Source organism: Podarcis filfolensis (genome assembly GCF_964270895.1).
Source record: "Podarcis filfolensis genome assembly, chromosome: 5".
In the NCBI taxonomy this organism is placed as follows: domain Eukaryota; kingdom Metazoa; phylum Chordata; class Lepidosauria; order Squamata; family Lacertidae; genus Podarcis; species Podarcis filfolensis.
In genome coordinates, this window is record NC_139608.1 from 71,009,401 (window position 1) to 71,035,022 (window position 25,622).

At 40.1% G+C, this 25,622-nt stretch overlaps 1 protein-coding gene across 10 annotated transcripts in view; it reads left to right on the plus strand.

Moving 5' to 3' along the window:
* Nucleotides 1-25,622, plus strand: part of CTNNA3 (catenin alpha 3) — a 543,396-nt gene that overhangs the window by 17,689 nt on the left and 500,085 nt on the right. For all 10 annotated transcript variants that reach the window (XR_014548214.1, XR_014548215.1, XR_014548216.1 and 7 more), the window contains 2 exons: nt 6,262-6,428; nt 13,998-14,117. Coding sequence is in view for 7 of the 10 variants with exons in the window: in XM_083614464.1 (XP_083470590.1) it covers nt 6,262-6,428; nt 13,998-14,117 (287 nt within the window). In the remaining 3 variants the exon portion in view is untranslated. The remainder of the gene's footprint in view (nt 1-6,261; nt 6,429-13,997; nt 14,118-25,622) is intronic.

Genomic DNA, 25,622 nt, shown 5'->3' on the forward strand with positions numbered 1-25,622 from the left:
AATTAATCCCCTGAGCTGACAACTTCATCATCTTGTTGCAAAGTCTCCCCACTTAGCCAGCATTCTGCTTCAAAACATATCAGAATGGCCTTAGGTCCGTGACTGCAATTGCACAAATTCAGAGGACAGAACAATCATATTAGCACAATCAGTGTTGAATTCCACCCATGGTGTGTTACTTCCTTTCTCTTACCTTTTCTCTTCCCACCTCATCTGTATTTTTAATATTCAGTCTCTTCTAAGCATTTTCAAGCCTTGGGATAACCCAAGTATGCTGATACCTCTCTCTTCTGCATGAGTGGTGGGGATTTTAGCACAGGAACACATAAATCAGTATTTGAAGGAACGAGTGAGGCCCTGTACCAAAATATCACAGTGTGGAGTGCTTTGGTTCAGGGTTTCAACCACTTTGTTCTATCCAATACCCCTTATTTTTTCATTCTCCACCTCCCCTCCCCAAATTTAATCAACATTCTGTGCCCACTGAGCATCCTCAGTTCTCATTGGTCTCATCCTCATCAATTTAAAATTTGGGAGGATGGCATGGGCATGTTTGTGCTCAGTGCCAGCTCCAATTAAAATCTTGGGTGCTTCCAGTGTTTTCTATTGACAGCTCTTCATCCCATCCTTGGGGAGATTTAAAAATAGTTTCTTAGTGTGAACCAGGAAGAGATCTCTCCAGATGAATGAGAAGACTATTTCTTCCCTTTTTTTTTGTATGTGTCTCCTCCTCTAGCCATTCTTCCAACCATTTATCAGATTCCCCACTTTCTGTGCCAATCCATTTGCAGTCATTGACCACTCCACTCCATTTCATTACATTCCCCCTCCTGCTCTTTTGTCAGGTTTCTTCCTTGCCCTTACACACTCAACATTTTGTGCCATTGAGTTATTATGGGGTTGTTCCCCACTTCATCACACTTCCCCTCCCCCGTTTAAAAACTACAAATCATATATACTTCACTTTATATAGTTAATACAAAACTCATTTTCTACTCATCACAAGGATTCCTTTTTTAAAAGGTTGTGTAGCATTTTGGACTCTATGTCATAGTGAAATTTACAAAATTTACTTTTTCATAGATCCATTAGCATTCATTTCCCTTGCTTTCTCAAAAGCCAAGTAATCTTAGACCACAAAGTACCCTTTTTTTTTTTTAAATACTAGTCTTATACAGCACAAGTGTCTTAGAAAAAGTGGAACATCCTGTTTGTCCTTGTGGGAGCATGGCAGCCATTTCACCCCGAGATTTTGTCTTGAAAAGAGCATTTTTTAATGGCCCTAATTTGGCCTAAACTTGTCCTATACTGCTAGTTATCTTTGGAGTTCGCTTCTAAGATCTGGCTATATGAAACCCTTAGTGCAGTTCCAATCACCCCTGACCACTGGTCCTGCTAGCTAGGGACAATGGGAGTGTTAGTCCAAAAACAGCTGGAGACCCAAGTTTGGGAGACCCTGCTCCTCGTGCCTTTGCCTTACTTAGAGATGACAAATTAGAAAGTGAAATATTTATGCTTCTATGAACAAAAATGCTTCTTTACAGCCTTACAAAAGCTTATTAACAGGATTTTATGTGTTCTTTATAAATTCAAACCGCATTCTGACACATGAAATCCTGTGTGTGGTATGACTCAAAAGCGGGTGGGAAGAAAAAGACTTGTAACAGAAAAAAGGAACTATTTCTGTAGTGGGAGTTTTCAAACTGTTAATATCAAACTATAATTTAATTAACAGCATGTTAGTGAGGCTGATATTTAATTATTGTAAAACCAGGACAACAATGTAACATATTCCTAGGATAATCATTTGTGTATTTCATCCCTTTCCCTCCTCCCCCAGACAGAAGTGGTTCAGACATAGCTCAAATGCTTGATATCTATTCCCATTACTTACAGCCTATATATGGTATTGAAGGCAACAGCTGCAGCTTGTATTATTTCCGTCTATTGCCTTGTCAGTGTTGCATGCAGTTAGTTGCTATCACATCTCAAGTGAACGCCTAGATAAACTTTAGCTCACAAATACCACAATCACTATGAAACAAATATAGGTTGCTTCAGATACTGTTTGTTCTCAAGCCAAAAGGAAATCGGAAGATATGGATTTGACATTCTTAATTTGCTGATGTAATTTTCTCATATCAGGAAACAATATATAAGGAAATACTCACTGAATCTAATTGTAGAATGCAATTCTTTCATACTATTTTGTGGGACGCTGCTTCCCGATTTATGATGATGCTTGTCTTTGTATCCTGCAGCCCCATCCTATTGGCTCCTCTTGCTTCTGCAATGGAAATGCTAGCAGAAGCTAAGGGACTCTGGAACTTATAGTTGCTTAGAGAGCATGTTACACAGAGATGTATAATTCTCTTTAGTTCTCAAGCTACAAGTCTTAGTTTCTTGTACAAATTCCCTTGGTATCTGTTTTAGAGAAGAACCCGGGCCAGCAGTTTGATGACTGAAATGGTGCGTGTTTGCCACTGCATTCTGTTTGCCTTTAGTAAATATCAAAAGGTTGTACAAATTGTGAGCACATGCTAAAGATAGTTTTGGTAGTCAGTGGTCAGCAATAGCAATTTTAGGACAAATCTGCCTGTTCTCTTTTGGGATTAATTGGTACTTGGTATCATTTACTGTTTGTCTAAATCAAATTTGTAAAAGACTTTAAAATAATTATTTTAATTCATTAAGTTTATTATTGTTTGCACAGATGAGTTATCAGCCAATCACACCATTGATGCATGTTTAAATATTGTACAAATTAAATATTAGAATTAGAATTGCTAATCACCCACTTCAGTAATCAACACTTGAGACCTGTTGTGATTGGCTCAGCCAGACACAAAATCTCATAATCTCTAAACTGTATCTCTCTTTCAGATATCATCAAATAACCTTCTCTAGAGAGTAACTGCCTCTCCAAAGCAAAGCCCCCTCTCCATTTGTGACTGAGGGCCAAACAAGATAAAGTGCTAATTGCATGAATGCAATTAATGTGCATGTTTTTTGTTATGTAAGTAGGCACAGGGAAACTATTTATGTGACAAAAATATGCCCATAACATGCAGTAAAATGCATAGGTTTAGGAAGGGGGAGTCTGGTTCTTTATGTCTGCTTCTCTCCCAACACCTTTCTTTTTGCATTTTGTCGTTGGTGTTTTGAGGGAAGGTTTGATCACTGCCAATGGGAGACTCCCTTGAAATGCAAATAGCAGCTCCATAGAGTAGTGTGTTTATTTGTTTTTTCTGTGAGAGAAAAAGGTGAAGTGAAAGAACAATGTAGACCAAATACTTCAGGGCAATATGCTACAGAAATAGTAAAAGCAGGTTGAGGGTGTTTTAAACTAAGTGTACAGCTATATAAGTCAAATTTAAGGTCATGCGTAATGGTCAAATCTCCCCTAGAAACTTCAGCTAGTGAACATTATTGCTAATGTTGCTCTGGAAAATTAGAGCTGGCAACCTGAGGGTTTCAGAGTGGGTGACTATTCCTGGCAGAAGGAGCAAGCTTTTATAACTCTTTGTGGGAGGAGAAAGGAATGCCCATTGCTTTCAGCCTAGCTTTCTCAGAGTGGCAGCTAAAAGCAGATGTCTAGAGGGAAGGGGAGGTGAAGGCCAGAACAAGTAAGGGAGGATATAGATTGAAGGCTTAAATTCCAGGCACTGAATTCCACTGAAAGTTTGAACGGCCAACAGCAGCCAGTGCCTCTCTGCAGCAATGCCTAGATAATGACCTTTAAAGTTACGTTTAGTTCACTTTTTTTTTTTAAAAAAAAAGCTTAACTATCATGGCACAGCGGTGACAGCACAAGCACCCTTCTGTGCCAGTTTGCCCAGAACGTGTTTGTCTGAGGAAAGATCCCTGGATTTTCCTCAGAGTGAGTCTGGAAGACCGCCAGCACTGCTTCAACATTTGCAGTGGCAAAACAGCAGTTAGTCAGTAACTGGAGCAACAGAGGGGCAGATGAGCAGGGGCCACAGCAGTGGAAGAGAGGAGAAAGGCAAGGGATGACTTTGAGGATGATGTAGCAACTGGGTGGGTGTCATTGAGGCAAGTGAGCATGGGGCCTGGGCCACCTCTGCTGCCTGTGGTAATTGTCTCATTCTGCCTCATGGTAGTATCACTCCTGATAATCAGATTTCTCTCTAGATCCAGTTGTAGGAAGACTTGTATCTCATTAAACAAAGTATAATTTTTGGTATAAGAAAATATCAAAGTTTGACCAGGCAATAGGTCATTTGCTTGCATATAGGAGGCAAGGGATTGTATGTGCTGCCCCACCCCAACTTCCTTGTATATGAGTGCCTCACCCCCTCTGTGTATGACTGTCTCTCTCTCACACCCCTTTTCATGTTGAGTAGGGAAGATGTCAGCAGAAGCCTCCATACAATCAGGAGTCCTGAGTGCATATGATTAGAAGCTCCCTTCAAACCTTCCCTGCACAACATGGGAACATCAGGCAGATAGGTTTTGGGATGTTGAGGGTTGGACCAGCAAGGCCCCAAGCTCCCAACTTGAATTGTTATTTCCAGTTCAGCCATAAGGTCTAATCAGGGCTCAAGTGGAGTGCTGGACAGAAAGCAGGAATGAATTGGAGTTCAAAACAAAGAACAGGGGTGACAGCGGATCACAGAATTCAGTGTGGTCTTTTCCATTCCTGTACATGATGGGGCTGTACAGTAGCACTCTCCTTCCCCCACAAAGATGAGTCTGGGTGCATGTGGAAAAGTGGAATGTGAACATCTTATCACAGTTGCTATTGCACTGCTCCTTGGGCTTTGATAGGAAGGTTGCCTGGTTGTGCTTGTGGGAAACTTGTTGAGTCTTGCTTTGTTGAAGGGTGTGTGTTTCTCCTCTTTCTATTCTTTCTCTTTCTATTCATGACAACTTCTGCTTGGGCATGTGGCCTTTTCATCTGAATGCCCCCTCCCCTGGAAAACTTAATGCTGTTTTAATCTCCAATCTAAATTCGTCTGTCCCTTATCATTCATTCTTGGATCATCAAAGCGCTGCTATTTTACATGCAGAATTAATCAATCAGTTCTTTTCCTGCTTTCCTTCACATTTTTTCCCATTTCCCTTTTTCAGTCTGCCTTGCAGTAATAAATTCTCTTTGCCAATCAGTTCTCCCTTGTCCCATTTTCCCCTTTCCCTGAATTCAGTAACTTTTTTTTCCTGTGCCCAACAAATCTATTAGCTCCACTGTAGCAATTCTTCAAAGCTGCAGCCAGCAGTCTCAGTATGTCTTTCTTGGCTAGGGAGATACAACTTGAAAACAGTCTAATGTATTGATTCTTCTTTCTTTTTATTCTTGTGAAACACTCCAGTTAAAAAAGAGAGTTTTCTGAAGGAAATAGGGATGGTTTCATTTTTGCTCTTGGCGTTGGTGATTCAAAGCAGTTATAAAACAAATTAATGTCGTCAGAACTGTAATGCTGGAAGGAACCAGCGGGTCATAAAGTTTTACCCCTGCCGTATGCCCAGACCTGGCATCTGTCAGCCTTTCTCTCCCAGATTGACAGCTGCTTTGTATGTTAATGCTAAAAAATTTAACAGGAAACAACCTGTGGTTGACTTGGGTACACTCCACAGTGAACTGATTAGCAATTGTTCCCAGTGGTCTGCAGCCACACTGCAAGATTTGGAGATTCTATGGTATTGTGTTGAAACAGCCCCAGAATGCAAAATGAACAAGTTGTACTAAACCAACAGTTCACCTGGAGTAAATACACAGTGACTGTAAAGTGGATGGCTCTAAAACTACACAATATTGCAAAGTTGCATTGTGCTGCCTTTTGCTCCAGTCTTTATAAACTATAACACAGTATGATATATATTATAAATAATATCCTATATTAAAAAGCAATAATTGGCATGATGCATAGGTAGAAAGTGGTATATTGTAGCACGAAAATGAATACATTGTCATGTAATTTTAAGCTTCCCTGCCTTAGTTATTGTTTCCCCTAATAAAGAATGCAAAAAAGAGAAAACTTTTCACAAAGGTGAACTAATTCCTTTCAACTCCACATCTCTGTAAATCTGAAGCATCTATCTGTCAATGTGCCTCTGGGGGTGAAGCCAACAGCTGCACAAGCAGCACCAAAGTAAGCTCCCTGGGCCGCAAGCCTGGGCAGTGTGGAGGTCTTGGGGTGCCTGGACGAGATGAACCCCCTCTTGGCCTCACTGATGTGGTCCAAAGGAAAGCAGATGAATTTGCTTATGGACTGCAGCATTACTTGTATCTTTATTTTACAGGTGAAGCTTTAAGGGTAGCTGCAAAAAAGTTCACAGATGATCCTTGTTATTTGCCTAAAAGGGAGGCCGTTGTCCAAGTAGCACGTGCTCTTCTGGCTGCTGTTACAAGGCTTCTTATTCTGGCAGATATGATTGATGTCTCATACCTGTTGCAACATCTAACCACGGTAAGTAGCTACTATGGTCAGCAAATGACCTTTCCCATCTTCTCGGCTACCAAGCTTTCTTAATTTTCAGATTTTTTTGAGTAAGTAATTATAATATTCATTGATTGGTTGAGTTTACTTATATGCAGCTTTTCCACAATGAGCTGTGTCCAAAGCAGCTTACAGCAAACATTCAAAGTGTGGAAATACAGATAACTGGAAATACAAATATACAAAAAGCGGAACATGTCAGTAAATTCAAATTCATGTTGGTAAGCCATGGAGCTTGCTACTGATGAACGAAAGGATTGGATTTTGAATCATTGCTGCTCAACCTGCAAATTCCATTATATCAAATGTGTTGGGAGTTAAACTTTTTATTTTTTAAACTGTCCTGGGGCTAATTCGGACTTTCAGACAGAACTGGTATTAATTCCTCTTTTTAATTTGTATAGCACCTTACTATTGGTCTTTATGACCTTGGCTGTGGATGATTTTAGCTGTTGGTATGAGTTTATGGTGTTGTTCTTAGTTATAAGTTATAATATGTGGTTATTGTACTATATTTATTCCCATTATTTTTCTTCTGGTACAGTATTTTGTTCAGTTTACTTTGAATAGGCTGTATAGAATCCCTAAAAATAAATGAACAAATAAATCTTTAGAAATGGGAGGTTTTTTGTTTTCAAAAGCAACAACCAAGCCATGGCTCAACTCTAACCAAAGTTAATTACCGTATTTTTTGCACCATAACACTCATTTTTTTCCTCCTAGAAAGTAAGGGGAAATGTCTGTGCGTGTTATGGAGCGAATGCCTACGGATGGCGGGGGGTTCTGCTGCAGTCGTGAGCAGAGGATCCATGGTTCCCCTTCCTTCCCTCCACCGTGGCTCGCTTTGAAACAGCAAAGCGGGAGAAGAGCCGCTGAGTGGGGAGGAGAGAGGGACAGAGAGCCTGCTTGCTTTAAAGGAGCAAAGCGGGAGAGGAGAGGAGCCGCTTACATGAGTCCGGAGCTGTTTTTTTCAGCGAGCTGGGGAGGAGGGAGAGAACAGTTCGCTAAATAGCAGCAAAGTTTTTCGCAAGCAGGCTCTCTGTCCCTCTCTCCTCCCCACTCAGCTGGCTAAATAGCAGCAAAGTTTTTCAGCGAGCAGGGAGGAGGGAGAGAAGCAGAGCCTTTAAAGGAGCAAAGTGGGAGAGGAGAGGAGCCTTCTCCTCTTATACCCCTCTTCTGCATTATTAACAGCATCCTTCTCCACCCACCCCACGCGTGTTCCTTGTCCCTTGAGTGCTTTTCCTTCCCTCCCCACTTAAAACGTGGTTACAAAGCACAGATCCACATGGATCCTCAGGATTTTTGCACTGGGTCACCCCAAATTCACCATCAGATCACATAGCATGTCCATGGCTACAGCTTCCACCAAAAAAATCACGCACCCACTGTTGCCTGGGCCGCACAAAGCACGGATCCACATGGATCCTCAGGATTTTTGCATTGGGCTACCCCAAACTCACCGTCAGATCACACGTCTGTGGCCACAGCATGAACCACAAAAATCATACACCCACTGTTTCGTTTAGATTTTTTTTCTTGTTTTCCTCCTCTAAAAACTATGTGCGTGTTATGGTCCGGTGCGTGTTATAGAGCGAAAAATACGGTATGCTCTTGTTCCATTGAAATCCATGAGACTTAAGTTAGTCATGGCTAACTAGTTTCATTGATTCTAGTGGGACTTAAACATGACTTACTAGCAGATAGATCAGGGCAAATGTTTCATTTTTATGAGCAGCATATGGCATCTCTAAGGGGCAAGAAACACTTATACAGTGGTACCTCAGGTTACATACGTTTCATGTTACAGGTTACAGACTCTGCTAACCCAGAAATAGTGCTTCAGGTTAAGAACATTGCTTCAGGATGAGAACAGAAATTGTGCTTCGGTGGCGCGGCAGCAGCAGCAGGAGGCCCCATTAGCTAAAGTGGTCCTTCAGGTTAAGAACAGTTTCAGGTTAAGAACAGACCTCCGGAACGAATTAAGTACTTAACCAGAGGTACCACTGTACTGCTTTTGCTGTGCTCTTGTTTTATATAACAACATTTCTGTACAGCATGCATCTTAACAGCAATCCTGTTGCCACCACTCCCACTTTAGAGAAGGTAGAAAAGAAAGATATTGGCCTTCCTAAGAGGCATGGGCTCAAATCCAGGTTATCTAGAAGCAGTTTTGTAACCTTAGGCTCAGAAGACAGGATTAAATGGTATGCACATACATTTACCTTCATACGACATTCATGTAGGTTTTGTAATAATGTGTATTTTTTGTAATCTGTAATGTAATGAATGGTTTGGGATGATGCGTATGGATGGTAATACAGAAATGCTTCATAAATGAGCACCTATTGTTTTTGTTATTTGTTATTAGCTGTTTCCCGCTTTCTTTTAGAAGATTTCTGCAAGTATTTAGTTTTTGCTTTGTTTTAAATCTTGTAGACTGACTTTCCATCCAAACAAAAGTTTAGTTCAGAAAAATCAGTAAACCCATTAACCTAATTTTAAAAAGCTGAAATGTGCATAATAACAATGTCAACTGAAAAATATGCCACCATAGTATCAATGAAATTAGACATCAAGGCAGCATTCCTTCCTCAATGTCTTTTCTGTACAGAAATACATTTACTTCTAGAGGCTTTTAAGATTGAGTTTTGGAGACCTGCTAATGTGTGTCCTCCTCTGTGTGACCTCACTGTAATATTTTAACATCCTAAGCAGTGCTTATTTTTAGGAAAAATAGTGACGGTACGCACCATGCTCCCCCATTCCCCCATCCTGACACCATTTACCTGTGCATTGTCCATTCAGTTGTGAACTGGAAGAACTGATTTCCATAGCGACTAATCTTGGAAGAGGGGGAGAGATGATATATGTAGCCAAAATGCGGAGAAGGCATTTCCACAATGGGATCAGAGCTGAATTTCTATTCCCTTATATGCATGCTGTGTCTGTGGACAAACTGTACATTTCAAGCACGCACCCCCTGAATCCTGGGAACTGCAGCTTACTTCTTACAGAACTACAATTCCCAGCACCCTTAAACTACAGTTTCCAGGATTATTGGTGGGTGGGTCTGAAATGTGTATGCAGACTATTTCTGTTGAAAGGCAGGTAGCAGTTTCCAAGCAGTCACTGAAGCAGCTACATGTAGAACATAGCGCAGTGGTGCATCTGTGATTGGAGGTCACTGAGGAAGACCAGTGTCCTATAGCATATGTTAGTTTATACAGGCACTGTGAGTGAAACAGTTCAGTTTTTTAAATAAAAAAATTACATATTTTTATTTATAATCCACAATATTCTGCAGAGCAGGGATAGAATGCTGTTTTTATTTTGAGCCTTATATTATTATTATTTATTTAGCCCACTATGCTTTTTTATATCTAAGCTCTATCAGAGTTCTGAAATTTGACTTGCCACAATGCTTCATATAGCAGTAATAACCAATCTTAAGTAATCATCTTGTGGGTACTTTCAATACTTCTGAAACTTTTCTGGTTACTTTATTGTGTGAGTTGTTAGAAATTGCTAAAACAATTGAAAACCACACAAGTGTGCTGTTGAATATTTCAGAAATATGGAGCATATACCAAAGAATACTATAATCGTCTCCTTTCTATTTTCTAAAAATGTAGTATTCATTGAAAACAAACCATCAGTAAAGAATGATTTTCTCTCCTTACAGAGCATATTAGACAGCTGTATAATCTTCCTCTACAGTGCCCAGCATATTCCTCAGTTCTGTTCTGTGGAAGTAGTAGTATATTTTTCATTGCTTTGCAGTGCTTGTTCATCATACTGCATCTGCCAAAAGCATTTCTTTTTTATGTTGTCACATTAATTAGAAAATAGACTGAGATGGCCAGGTAACTTTAACATATGCTGTTGAATAGCCATCAAGTGCTAATAGCATTTTGGTCACTGCCATCCAGGGCCAAATTCTAATACAATTGAAATCTGTAATGAGTTCTGACTTTGCTTTTTTCTATCCAAAGTCTTTTAACTTTCATTATTATATTTTAGAGCTCCCTCAGGTAATTGAAATATTCTTAACTATGGAGCTGATCCAAGAAAAGGCATTTGAACTTCTGCAGTACCTTAGAGATGGTTGTGCAGCACTGAGAGCAACCCTTCTCAGAATGTTTGCTAGTTCACGTCAATTAAAAAGGCAATCTTGTTTAAATATATGTCTATAAAGCTTCCCCTGGAATGTGTTCTTCTATAGTGGCAATGCTGACATATTGTACTATTCCTTCATGAGGATTTTGGCTGTTAAGGTTTGTCCATTAATCATCTGAGAGCAGATGAAGAGGTTCTTTCCTTTCCAGTTCCATTGCTCCAAGGTTTTCTAATTTTCATAGAATAAAATAGGTGTTTGATCACTGAACCGAAATTAATTTTAAAGGTTATGTCATTCACTACGAAATGAAACTGCTGACCAAGTAAGAGATTTGTTAAATGTATAAAATGGTGGGAGAAGGGGGCCAAATCCATAAATGGGTTTTGGCACAGCATTTTATCGCTTTAGTGTCAGAGACATACTGTCTGGTCTGGGGCGTGCAGTGCATGAAATGATACTGTATAGAATAGCTATATTGTGGAGGATTATTAAAATTCACATCATGCAGTTTCTACAAAAGTGCCCATTGCTCATCAGAATTAGGTTAGGAACTGGTTTTTGAAGCACTGTAACACCTGCGTCTCCTTGCTAAGGTGAGACCCTCACTCCTAGGCATAGTGGTTTTAATTATATATGACATCAGGTAATATAAAATGAAATGTGATCAAAGTCAATCTAAATAGTAGGCAGGAAATCTATCATGCAACCTCTGATACTAGTCTATAGCAAGCACTATAAAAATGGTGGCATGCCATACAATCTTTTCTACAGTCCAGTGTCTGTAAAGTCTGTATAGTTAGTGAGAGTGATGTCAGTACCCAACTGTTCCGTTCCACTTCATAGTCTAAGAACTTTTTTGTATCTTCATTCTTGCTCTCTTGTTGGACCTTTATGTCCCATAAGTACACACCACCTTAAAATAAAGAACCTGGTAGCACAGGAGTGTCGAGCACTGACATTGTTCCTGATGTCATGCTGATGTTTGCATAGTGATTATATTAGTTAAAATGTAGGTTGCATTGTGTGACTTGACTGAGCTCCATGCAGATTATGGAGGTCTGGTTGTTGCACATTTTAGTGCAGAGTTTTAGCACCAGAGTTTTAGCACATCCACGTTTAAAGTACATTTGCTGTCGCAAAATTACAGCTATTTTTAACTAAGTAATACTCATTTGTGACCACTATTACAAATATTAGCTTCCTACTGTTATGTGGGTGTCCTGCATGCAGATGTGCTGGGTAGCCTTGTACATGTGCACCTTTCTCTTGCTGCCTCAAACTTTTAGTGAGAAGCTTTTTAGAGTTAGGCTGAAAGGAAGCCAACAGTCTGTGACTTGCTTGCCTCCAGCTTAGGGTACTCCAGAGAGAGGAGTACACATCTTCCCAGATCATCTTCCTATAAGCTCCTTTGAAGTATGAGACTGATGCTCCCTTGGAATCTAAAAAGCTATGTGCATGTAGTGGGGAACAGTTTGTCTTGAAGATGTGCACCCACAGGAAAGTTGACACAGCCCCTCTGCTTGAGCAATCACAGCCTGTTTCCAGCAGGGGAACTGTAAAGGCCCATCTACAGACTCAAGTCCATCCAAGCTGGCTTTTGCATGCACATCACCTGCTTGATCATAAACCAGGATACAAATGTAGGTGTAATCTATTGATGCTTCATGGCCAGCGCTGGATTTACGTACAAATATAAGCTAAACAAGCTATAGTTTAGGGCCCCACTCTCTTGGGCCCCCCAAAAAAATTTAAAGGAAAAAAACACCTGGATGTACATTTCCAAAATATAAGATAAAAAACAAATAAAATAAAACCTACATACAGCAACAGTGCTTTGTGTTGTGTAGGTTCATAAATTACCATATAGCATATTCAACACAAAAACAGTGACAATTAGTTTTTGACAAAGGACAGCTGGACATATAAACGGCCCCATTACCTCCAGTAGCTTAGGGCCTCATCAAACCTAAATCTGGCCCTGTGCATGGCTTAAAAAAGATTGCATACCTGAATGTGTATTCCATTTAAAGCAATGCAGTGTGGATGGACAGCATCTGAGTTAAAACATTTGTCTGAATACATCTATGACTTAATCTAGTTTCTGATCCATAATGTGGGACCAGTATATACTAACTGCAATCCATGGGCCCGTGCTTTTCTGCATATCATTGTACACTCTGTAACATTTCTCTTCCAGTTTGTGTTTGTAACCATAGTAACTGTGTACTTCTCAGCAATTAATGATTTGATGCATTTAAAGCAGCTGAGAGCTAAAGGCTTTTTATGTTCCAGTAGCAGATACTGAGACACATGGGGAATACTCTGGAATCCCTTGTTTGTGCATTGCACATCCAACAGGTGTTTCTTAAATGTGAAAGAAAAGCTTTAGTAAATAAAAGCATTGAACAAAGTTTAATTGCAAAACCACCCATCTCTCTTAATTGAAAGTTAGTTCAGGCATAATGTGCACGAATAAACTGAATCATTGATGGATGCAAATGGGGGAAAATAGTTTTTCATCAAAATGAGTTGTCCAAACATTAATTCTGTAAACTAGGGCTGCATGCCCTAATTTACCTCAAGGTCAAGAAAACATTTTTGGACAATGAAAGGGGAATTGAATTTAAAGTATGAATCTCGTGAGACAAAGTATGCATGTCTTGCTCATACAAAAACATATATGAAATAATAATTATGTATCAATGCAGATGATGTTTGAATTCCCAAGTTTACTTATTTATAAGCCAAGCCCAAGCTCCTCTGAAATTCAAGCTCAGTTAGTTTAGACCCAGCCCCAGTCAGCTATCCTTACCAAAGCAGCTGCCCTCTTCCATTTCACCTGGAAAACAGCAACAGAAACCCGGAGAACTAAATTTCCCAGTGATCTTGATATCCACAGTGGTGCTACCACCACCTAATATCTTTCTTGCCACTAACAGGTAACTTTTGGAGAAAAGGGACAGACCTTACCAGGTGCCCCAGTGAGGGGCAGCTCCTGTTTGGGTTGAGGGTATAGAGGGGAAGCCACCAAGAGGCACCGTCATGTTTCCAATACAGTGGTACCTTGGGTTAAGTACTTAATTCGTTCCGGAGGTCCGTTCTTAACCTGAAACTGTTTTTAACCTGAAGCACCACTTTAGCTGATGGGGCCTCCTGGTGCCACTGTGCCGCCGCTGCATGATTTCTGTTCTCATCCTGAAGCAAAGTTCTTAACTTGAGGTACTATTTCTGGGTTAGTGGAGTCTGTAACCTGAAGCGTATGTAACCTGAAGCATATGTAACCCAAGGTACCACTGTAGTGTGGCTAGACCTGGTGTCAAAGCAAATAGATCCCAATTTAGCTTATTCTTTCTGAGCCTATTCCTAATTAAGCACGGAAGATTTTAAAATAATATTTAACCCCCCTCCTTGTTTGGCCATAGGTTCAAAGGACATTTGTGTGTCTTCAAAATGCATCTAGTAAATCTGAACTGCAGAAAACATATAAAAACCTGCAGAAAGAGTTGAAAAAGCTGGACCATTTGGCATTCAAACGACAACAGGTAAGAAACTTTGGTAGCCCAATTATATGTGTTTGTACATTTGGATCACCAATTTTCAACTGCTCTCAAACCCAAGTACGTAAATGTTGCTATCACATGCAACTTCTGTTTATTTCAATATAATGTGTACCCTGAATTTTACCCACAATGTCTTATGTAGGTGTAAACTGAGGTTGTTTGCAATGTTTTAAAAACTGAAAATTATCACAACCCCCCCCCCATATTTCACTGAGGTTTGTTCTCTTAACGCCAGGACAAAAATATAGGGTACAGCCCAGAATCCATAGGACAGACACATTCACAACAGAGACCACTGTACTATTCTTCCCATTTGTTTTGTGGAAAAGTAGCTTGTTCTCACCTTTCAATGTGTTTAGCCAATGAATGATATGATAGCAATGACTGACAGTTAGGAAAGCAGATCTAGCTAATTAGACAAAGAGAAGGCTGGAGTGAAACACCCATTGTCCAGACTAGAGAAGGAGCTTCTCAGTTTATTTCAAGCAGTTTATTTTTGATTGCTTCCAAGGGATGGAGGAGGAATCCAGAGATCAGATTTGGTTATTTTCCTTGCCCTTGCAGCTCCCATGCCCCTTAGGTCTGCTCCAGAGGGTTGAGGGGCCCTCCAGAGCAGATGTAGGAGGACTGTGGAGGACTGCAGAGGGGGAAATTGCTAAAAATTGTTTCCCTCCCTGTTCTGCTGACAGAAGTCTTACCACCACCTGAGCTACATAGTATTCTTCTAAGCTGCTTTGGATCCTCCTGTAGAAAACCAGGGTGTAAATAAAGGGTTGTTGAATTATTTTGAACCCAGGTACTCAGTTGAAAAAACCCTAAAATACAGACCTTTCCCAGCACTTTTATATCCAGGAGTGATACAACTATCTCTATTCTATCCTTTCCTCTTTTCTAAATAAAAAAACTTTTGAGGACTACTTGGTGCTCTGAGGAATAAAATTCAACAGCTTTGTTTTAAACCACTAGATTTCTCTTCTACATTTCTTCTGTATCAATAAACTGTCAATTATTCATCAGTATCATGCTCAGCGCCTTCTAGCAATTGTTCTAAACTCTAATTACACATTATGTAGAACAGGGGTAGCCAACCCGGGGATCACCAACCTGACACCCAAGGGTGCCCAGGTGCCTGTGAAGGCTTTCATTGGCACGCTGGACAGATGCCCAGACTCTGGCCTTTCTTTTTTCTTTTTAAAAAGTAAGGGTTGATTCAGCTAAGTAATTGCACTAGCAGGCAGCAGTGCAGGGGGACTTGCCCCTCTCATCCATGCCATCCAGATCTATTTGGAGTGGAGTAAGAACCCCCGGGAAGGGACGCGGGTGGGTTAAACCATAGAGCCTAGGGCTTGCCAATCAGAAGGTCGGCGGTTTGAATCCCCGCTACGGGATGAGCTCCCATTGCTCGGTCCCTGCTCCTGCCAACCTAGCAGTTTGAAAGCACGTTAAAGTGCAAGTAGATAAATAGGTACCGCTCTGGCGGGAAGGTAACAGCGTTTCCGTGCGCTGCTCTGGTTCACCAGAAGCAACTTAGTCATGCTGGCCACAGGACCCGGAAGCTGTACGCCGGCTCCCTCAGCCAGTAAAGCGAGGTGAGTGCCGCAACCCCAGAGTTGTCCGTGACTGGACCTAATGGTCAGGGGTCCCTTTACCTTTACCTTTAAGAACCCCTGGAACAGCAAATGGGGGAAGGGGATTGAGAGATCATTCCATTGGGCAAACAGAAATGTGTGTGCTGACAGAACCATCAAATTAGCACAGCATCAAATTCCTCCCTTAGTCTCTAGCCCTCCTAAAAAAGAAGCTACAATGCAAAATGTATCACATTAGCAGCAAGGTCATTTCCCTCCTGATACATTTCAAGCTGCATTTGCAGAATATTGTTCACATCAGAGAGTGGGTGGGGTGTCTTCACCCAGTGTGCATGACCCCCCTGTAACCCCTCCAGAACTGAAGCTGCCATCTGCACATGCACACTCATCAAATGTTCACATTACTGTTCATTTCACATCCAGTTTTCTAGAGGAAAGCTGAAGAAGCTGGTTTGAGGAAAATATTGCATTATTGTCAAGAAACTACAGTACAGGATTGATATGGATTGCAGCTAATGTTGTGGGAGTGCACTGGATGCATACCAAACAGTAATGTGAACATATACAAAGTCTGAGATGAGATACCAGGTTCATCCACACTGGATTTACAGATACACATATTTTATGGTGTTATGGATCATATTTTCTATGGCAGAGGTAAATTCAGATTAAATAGGTAGGCGGGGGGAACTGTCTGGTCTTCTGATGCCAAAAGATCACGTGAATGCTCTGAAAGACTTCTAGAAGCCTATGAGTTGGTATATTGTGTGACTTCCTTTTTAGCCGGTGGTTTTTTTTACTGGCAGTAGGTGGCAGTGTTTTCAAACATATCCCCATTCGTTTTGACAGCATTTATTTCTTCTGGTTGGTAGTTTAGCATCAGATATTATAAGCTGCAGCCATTAAAAGGTTTATTTGGTGAGGGCAGATTTTAATAGTTAAAGCCAAGGATTAAGGGCACATTTGCTTATTGTTAGAAAGCATTTTTGTTCTTTGTTTTAATGTAAAAGGAAATGAAAAATAAAATATAAAAGTTGGCCATTTGTGACATCTCAACCATGAGTGGTGCAGCTCATTTATTAATTGTATGTAAGTTGTTACTTTGTTGAATAAATAATATTTGAATTCTTAGGAGCAATATAAGCATTTATTTTAATTTTTTTATAAAGCTGGTTAATCAGTTAAATATTTAATCTTCTGATATCCTTAATTCATTTGTTTTTAACTGAAATTGCTAGTTATTAACAATCTTATTCAAGCTTCTTTTAACACAAACAGGATTCTCCTGCATCATTTGTGCATGAAGCAGAAACACTATATAGTATAAGAACACTGATGTAGTTGTAGACAAGCAGTGCTGAATTTTTAAAAATTGGTTCATTGCCACTGACACTGATAAAAGTAGAATCATTCAGGACAACTTGCATGAGGCTTTTCCTGTTCTGCATTGGTAGTTGGGAGCCCCACAGCCCAGGAGATGCAGTTGGGGAGTTAGATCTGGAAAACTTTCCTATCTTTTCAGAGGTAGACACTTGGGCAGGTTTCCCCCTCTGCTCCTCAGTTGTGAAGACAATATTCAGATGAATATTGTACAACATTCTGCATATCAATAAAGCTTTAAAAACGATTATGAAGTAACAGTACCTGATGTTCACTCCAGATCTTTACATCTGTAAGAGGCCTTGTTGTAATTGCATGTTTTTAGAATCACATTCTACCTGGTCCTTAAAACTTTACTGGGAATTTCGTCAGTTTTCAAATAGGGGGTGGGCAAATTGTGACTCCCTGAGTGATCTTAATGATATGCTGTATTTTTATTTTGCTTTTATAAATTGAGCTGGATTTGTTTTATTGTAGCATTATTTTACTGCTTGTTTTGATGCTTTATTGTATTGGGTACTGCCCTGGATCATATGTTGACGGGTGGACTAAAAATATTCTTCCTGCTCCTTGCTGTGATAATAGTGGAAGGCAATATCATCTTAAAATTGTTTTAGCTAATTAGTCAATTAGAAAAATGAAGGGGTTATAAGGTCATCATATATGTATTAATATTATGATCTGTTTCAGCAGTACATTTGTCAAACTAGGTATTTGGTTAAAACAGTAATGTTTTTAATGTTGGTAGTGCCTTTGGCGTGCCTGTGGCACTGCTGGTTCAAATTCAAAGGAAGTTTTGTTTCTGCTTAGATATCTCTGATTATATAGTGACATAATAGCTGACAACAGAGCTTTAAAAATGTAAAAATACCACCCCACTCTAATGTAGATGTTAAGGTAGTTGTTTGATTTTGATTGTATACCCCGAGGCTAATAATATGCGATAAAAGAGCTTTTAATTTGTCTGTACAGAAAGATTTTTAATTGATCATGAATTATTTAAATAGTGCTATTTTAAGGCAAATAAGAATATGTCGTGACCACCTCTTTGTGCAGATAGAAAACTGTCAGACAAAAACATATCAGTTCAATAGAAATTCTTAGACATATTTGGGTGTGCAAAGTCGTGTTTCCAGTTTCCAGAAGATGGAGCAATCTATCAGTCTTTTGGTGCACAAAATTTGTATCCATTGTACAATAATCACTTGGTCCAATTCATCAAGGGCACGGTGGGGATTCAGATACGTAGGGTTTGGGAACCAGTGGCCCTTCAGATGTTGTTGGACTACAACTTCCATAATCCCTGACTGTCGGCCATGCTGGCTGAGACTGATTTGAGTTAGGGTCCAATAATGTATGGAGAACATAGGTTCACTACCATGGCCAGATGGGACAGTAGAGTCCTGTTCTGCTCTCCCATTCTTATTCTTCCTCTGGGCGGGAGTCCTTGGAGTTCACTGAGAGCACTGTGACCTCTTCAGGCTGGAGAGGTGCTTGCATCGTGAACTCCTCTGATGCTGGAATTCCCAAGAAGGCAGGGCTATCTAAGGCTGACTCTAAAGACAAGTCCATTCCAAGATGTCTGTCTTAGCCACAACCTTTTCCCCTTGAGGATGGGGAGTTGGAGACCTCAGTTATGCCAAGAGGTTTGTATCCAGTGGTGACTTTCTCTTTGGAAAAAGAATTTCAACTTTTAGAAGTTGGACCATATTGATTTTTGCCATACCTATTGCACCCCTCCATGTCATATTCCTTTCTCCTCCAGAGAATCCTTAGAACTGGTTTCAGGGAACTGGTGACTTGTGCTGAATTTCAGGAGCAGACCTGCTTTCTGCTAATTGAAAACCACCATTGTATACAATTCTGAGACTTAAGCTTAAAAAGAGAAAGATGTCACAAGGAAAGGCTGCTGTTACTGCCCACCCCAATCTCCGCTGAGTGGTAGCAAGATTTCAGGGATCTTGGCACTTAACCATTGGCATGTAACCATTTTAAACATGACTATGCATTTTCGTCAGTCTTGCTTGCTTCTTAAGCAGAAAAATATTTGAGTGTCAATTCAGATAATGCTCTTAAATTACATGTGCATCCCACACCAATCAATGTTCTGGGAAGTTTTGTATTCAGTATTGTTTCAGCAGACTTAATAGAATAATTTCCAACATATTTTTCTCTTGCTATCTGCACTGAACCTTACACAATGGGTCTTCCATTCCTCTAGTATGATTGGCTTTCTTTTCACTGCTGAAGGATGCCTGGAGCTATGCTATAGGTGAAGCTGTCCAAAGTATCACCACCATCTTTTGATGCCTTGCTTTACAATATTTAGCACTCGGATAAGAAAGTCAGAGGAGAAATCTAGTCTAAAAAAGGGCTGTCAAAAATGTTAGGCAAAAAATGATAAAACTATAAATGTGAAAACAGAAAGAGGAAAGGTTTAAAGGATAAATGCCAGCCCCTGGAGCCAGATTTTCAGGTTAGACTTCTTTTTGAAAGTACCTGAACAAATAGTTCCTGTTTTTATGGTATTGTTGATCTGCTACTTCCAACCTTTGGAGAATATTTGAAAGCTCAGTAAGAAAAGGAAGTCTTCTCCAACCCTTGCCTTTGGTTGTAGAAATAAAGGAAGGCATAGAGGCAGTCTCCCCTACTACTGGAAGGCCTTCAGGAAAATTTAAAGATGTGCCCCCCTATCTGTGTCTCTCCTCCCTTGCAAAAAACTATTTACAGTATATACAGTGGTACCTCTGGTTGTGGACAGGATTCATTCTGGAGGTCCAGTCAGATCCTGAGGACCGCTTTTGTGCATGTGCAGGCTGCTTCTGCGCATGCGCATGCGGTGAAACCTGGTAAAATACTTTTGGGTTTGCTGTGCGCACATCCCGAAGTTTATGTAACCAGAGGGTCACGTAAATGGAGGTACGACCGTACTGTACACTAGTGGCATTATATATGCTTTAGCCACATTGACATTACTTGTGTAACTTTGCATTTGGTGGAAAACCTGTGACTTCTAGGCACTCACATGGCTCCATCTTCCATTAATATATTAATGGGAAAACATGAACAAGACCACCTCAAAAAGTCTGCTAACAAACCATGGATAAAAGAATAAAAGAACAAATAAAACAATAAAATTACAAATAGCAAACCAACTCCAATACTTCCCAGACATGTTTTCATCTGTCCTTTACCTAATAAGGGATGAAGTTCTGAGGTGCTTTCCTATACTCACCAGTCTAAAGTGCCTCTTCCAAATTTACACTGTTCTATGTACCAGATTTGTGACAAATAAAACTGCCAAGCATAAGCCATTGGACCAGATTTAGCCAGATACAGATTATGTCCACCAGGACAAGAAGGAACAATATAAGGAAGGTAGAAAACATAACACACTCAGTAGTCAATGAGGGCAGGCATTAAAAAAATCCTGGTCTCTATGGAGGTTGACCAACCAAAGTCCAACAGCTTTGGTCTCCCCAAAATGCCCCAAATCCAACAGCTCTGTGGAAAGATAAAGGTCCATTTCCAACCTCTTTCTTGAAGTTTTGTTATGCCATTTGAGCTAACTTGTGTTTCATGAGACTTCAGGCCAGCCTTAAGCCTCAGAAATGAAACCCACCTCCTTCTGTCTCCCTACAATTACCCACCTATCCCTCAGTTTATGCTGTATAGGGGAGAGACTATTTTTAGTGGGGTACTTGCATTCTTTTGCTGCCACAGATAGATTTAGCACTAGATCATATATTTTCTCAGGGATAACTTCCTTCACATAATTAAGCAGAAAAAATATTGAGTCCAAGTGGTAAATGAACATTCTTTGTGTTGGCTACCATCTTCCAAAACTGTAAGCTTTTTCACATAATCACTGAATATGGAGGAAGTCAATGCTCTCCTTGTGACACACCTAACATCTGACTGAATCTAGTTTTGGATCTTTAAAATTCTCCAAGAAGAGAAATGCCATTGTGTTTAAAAATATTTTTCTCTAGTACTCTGAGGCTCTTTAGTAAAACAAGAAAACCTGTATTTCTGGAGGACTTTCACAGTTCAGTGTTCAGTCTTTTTTAATATTAACTTTAGGACATTCACATTCTGACTTCGATAAGACATAAAAGATGCATTGTCTTTTAAAATGCATTGCTTCTGCTTCGGTCTCTAAATACATTGTGAAAGACTATTGTGTATCTGCTTTTATCAAAACCTTAAAATTTTCACTGCAAGCTGCCAGAAAGCTAGCAGTTTTAAAGACTTCTGCTTTTTAGTCGGCAGTCGTAGAGATTAGATACATGGATGATTTAAATTCACACAAGAGTTCAGGAAACACCAAATTATTATTCAGTTGTTCTAAAACTGTAGCATAAATGCATAGAGAGGGAATCTTGCCTGCTGCCCCCCCCCACATTGCCAACCAATGTGCACATAGAACCAATCCACATACCAATTCTGAAGGCTGGCCAAGGAAACATCACCCATATATTGATCTTGTGCTGCTTTTGATTGTCTGTACGTGGCTTGAGACTCATATCCTCAGAAACTAGGGATGACATTTGACTTTAATCCCTTTTGAAATGTATAAATTTGGTGGGTTTCACATACGAACACAGTCGCAGGGCAACAACTTTTCCATGATGCAACCCCACATGGTTTGGGATGGTGTATAAATGAAGCAGCCACATTGGTGGGGCAGATCCCATGGCTCTTTCTCATATAGTCAGCACCCTCCCTCCCACTCTTGAGGAAAGCATGTTTGTTTTAAAATCATCACTACTGAATAGTCTATTTAAGGAGCAAATATCATCTGGTGGCATTTTATGTAAAATGTGGCATGGACGGGCACAGAAGACTGAAGGATCTATATTGGCTCCCAGTATATTTCTGAGCATAATTCAAAGTGTTGGTGCTGACTTTTAAAGCCCTAAGCTGCCTCAGCCCTGTATACTTGAAGGAGCATCTCCATCCCCATCGTTCAGCCTGTACACTGAGATCCAGCTCCTAGGGCCCTTTGGCAGTTCCCTCACTGTGAGAAGTGAAGTTACAGGGAACCAAGCAGAGGGCCTTCTTGGTAGTGACTCCCAGCCTGTGGAACGCCTTCCCATCAGATGTCAAACAGATAAACAACTATATGACACCTGAAGGCAGCCCTGTATAGGGAAGTGTTACATATTTGATGTTTTATTGTGTTTTTATAGTTTGCTGGAAGCCGCCCAGAGTAACCCAGTCAGATGGGTGGCATATAAATAATAAAAATATTTATTATCCCTATTCCTGAGAACTGTTGCAATGGAAGCAAAGACTTTTAACATCCTTGCCACATCTATTATCGTATCCGGTATGAGGCAAGAAAGGCAACACTAAATAGTTCTGCCTTGTGCATTTCTAAATGCAAAGGCAAATCCAACTGCTATAGCACCCAGCTGCTTTGAGCCTGCACTGCCACCATGAACTGCTGTGTCCTGAGCACCACCATGAAATCTCATTCAGAATTTATGCAAATTCAAGATGTTGCGGCTAATATTTATTCTTGAAATTCTATATGCCAATGATTCAGTTTGTATATTTTTTCCCTCACCAAACAATTTAGGGCAGTTGGTTGCAGTATTCAAAGAAATGCATGTCATGTGGATCTTGTCATGTCAGCTTCTGTTGCTGTTGCAGTGCTTTATGCATGTTTGGTAATGAAAAGAAATACAACAAGCATTCTGAACAATAGCTTCAGACTGTATTAATAAATAGCTGTTGTGCGAAATCAGAATGTGCATATTTCCTATTGACAGCATTTCACTTATGGACAAATATAGAAAAGTTTTCCATGTCACAATAGAAATATTCTAAATTGTTAACCAATGGAGAATTATGGATTTGTGGTTTTTTTGCAGTTGTAAGGGTCTAAGCTGCTCACATATTTTAAATGTGAGCACTGGCTTTGTTTACCACTAGCAGATCTATGATGTGCTGTGAAAAAAATACAGGGAAGACGGTGCCAGGGTTTCATTTGTTGTAATTAGGTATCATTGAGCATGCAAAAGATGTGCTCCACCATGATACTTTCTGTTTTAAATGTGGCAAAATTCCTTGGTGGGTGGGTATGCTATTGACTTTACATGCTATTTCATTTTTTGACTAGCCCTCTGCACTGGGAAAATGGAAAAAAGTCTGTCTTTGGGGGAGAGGAAAGTCTTAAGAATCAGATGGTTAAAAAGGGCAGTGAGGCAATTCCCCTTCTTTTATAATCCCCAGCACTAATAAGAATTCTTTAAAACACCCAGCCACCCTGGAAATAAAAGTAATAAAGATGATATATCAAGCAATGCTTTATATTTATGTTGTTTTTCTTCTGCAGAAATAATCTATATCACCCCAAACCTTGTGTAGTAATTTCTATTAATTGCAGTTAGCCCTACTGCTGAGGGAGAATTTATCAGCTACAGGCTTCCCTTGGGCAAAGTTTAACCAATAGGGTGCCATGGGTACCTGGCATCCCCATGTTTTGCAGATCAATAGGAAAACTTTATGGAGTGTGGTGTATGCTCTAGTTGAAATTGATTGCGTCCTTGAGACCAGAATAAAATAGCTCTGTGTTTGGAGTGATTTGGGAAATAAAAAGGTCTCAGAGGTCAGCACCAAGTATTGTGTTTATGCTTCTTAATATTTCTTATAGTTATTTTGTATTGGCAAACACTCAGAGAAATTGTTTAGCAGGAACTTGGGCTGTACACAGGCATGACTAGCAGTTGTATTTATGTCAGAGTTCACTGTTTTTTCTGATGATATGATAGGTCTGAAGGAAATACACGCAGTTGGTAAGCCAGCTACCACTTTTTAAAACCATTAACCAAATCCTTTCCTTATATACTTTTTGGATTAAATGATCATGAAACCAGTGTTTTCAAACTTATTGACCTGCTCAGGTTTTTCCCTTCCCTGTTCATCTTCTCTTCCTCTTAATAATCAATAGACACCCTAAAAAGTGATTTGAAATTCTGCAGCCTTTTAGTTCTGTGGCTAACAGGTGCCCAGAATCCAATGATCAATCCAGAAAACACTGGGAAAATTCACCAGTGGACCTTTTCAGGAAAAGCATAGTATTTATTATTTTATTTACTAATTTGTAAACTACTTATAGGTCTTTTGTTTTAGTAAGCAGTATAAGTTTTTAAAAAATAGATACTATTATCTACTGCTCTTCCCAGAGCACTGAAGCATGACTCAAGCAATGGGAAATTTTATGTAGCTGGGAAGCATTAGCTCACCTGTAAAGCAACAATGGTGTTAACTTATTCTCAGTCTGCTCTTGCTGGAGGCATAATTTCAGAGTGCTTTCAGGGGGATGGTGTTAGTGGCTGGGATGGACAGGAATGAATAGTGTTCACAGGACACACCAGGACACGGGCTAACATTCAAGGTTAAATTGCAAAAAAAGCAATTTTAAGGGCATTACTTGTAATTATTTCTCAACATGAAAATATAAAACAACAACAACTGTATGAGTATCAACCCAGGGCAAATAAGTACTCTTGAAAAAAATGCTAAGTTGTGCCTGGCTTTTTAAGTGACTTTGGAGTACTGAATTTGAGACCCAGAGTGGGGAGGGGGGGATTTAGGATAAATTGGTTGTATCTGAAATGATGCACACAACTCTGAAAGAATCCATATGTGTGTCCAGTCTCAGTTTTCCTAATGAAAGTTATTTGTCTGTATAGGGAGGATAGCTGTGGATGGAAAGGTAACTACAAACCATTTTCTGTATACAGTATACCAGAGGTGGTTTGAGGGATCTTTTGCAATTTTATTGAAGAAAGAAAGAAAAAACTTAAAAATATTACACAGCTTGTCAGATCTTCTTTGTTCTTTTTTTAGAACCCCAAATGCAAAGGATTCAGGGATCATCCACTTCTGCTTGCCCTGGGCCTAGAAAGCATGGGTCTAAGTGGTTTTTCTCTTGCTCTGCTCCTTTCCCAGGGAAAACCCGCTCTTTAGTGCTAAATCGGAGCAGATGTCGATCCAAAGAAAACCTAAGTTTGCTCCGATTGAGTGCTAAAAAGCGGGGAATGTTACTCCATCCAGCACTGGCTGAATCTCTATTCCCTGTTCTGTCTCCCAACTGACCATCTGTCTTGTCTGGATTAAGTTTCAATTTCTTCACCCTCATCCAGTCTATTACTGATGACAGACACCAGTCACAAAGGCAGCTTCCTTGGATTTAGGTGGAAAGGAGAACTAGAGCTGGGTGTCATCAGCATACTAGTTGACACTGAACCCTGAAACTCCAGACAATGTCTCCCAGTTGTTTCATGTAAATGTTAAATAGCATGGGGGACAGAACCAAACCCTGAGGGACCCCATAGGCCAACGAACAAAACTGTGGAAGGAGTCTGCTGCACCACTTTTAGCATTCACCCCGAAAGGAAGGAAGGGAGTGGAGTCGCTGTTGAACAGTAGTTGCTATTAAGCCATTGGGAATCAGAAACCCTTGAGGATCTACTGGAGACCACCCAGGGATTTACCAGTAAACTTC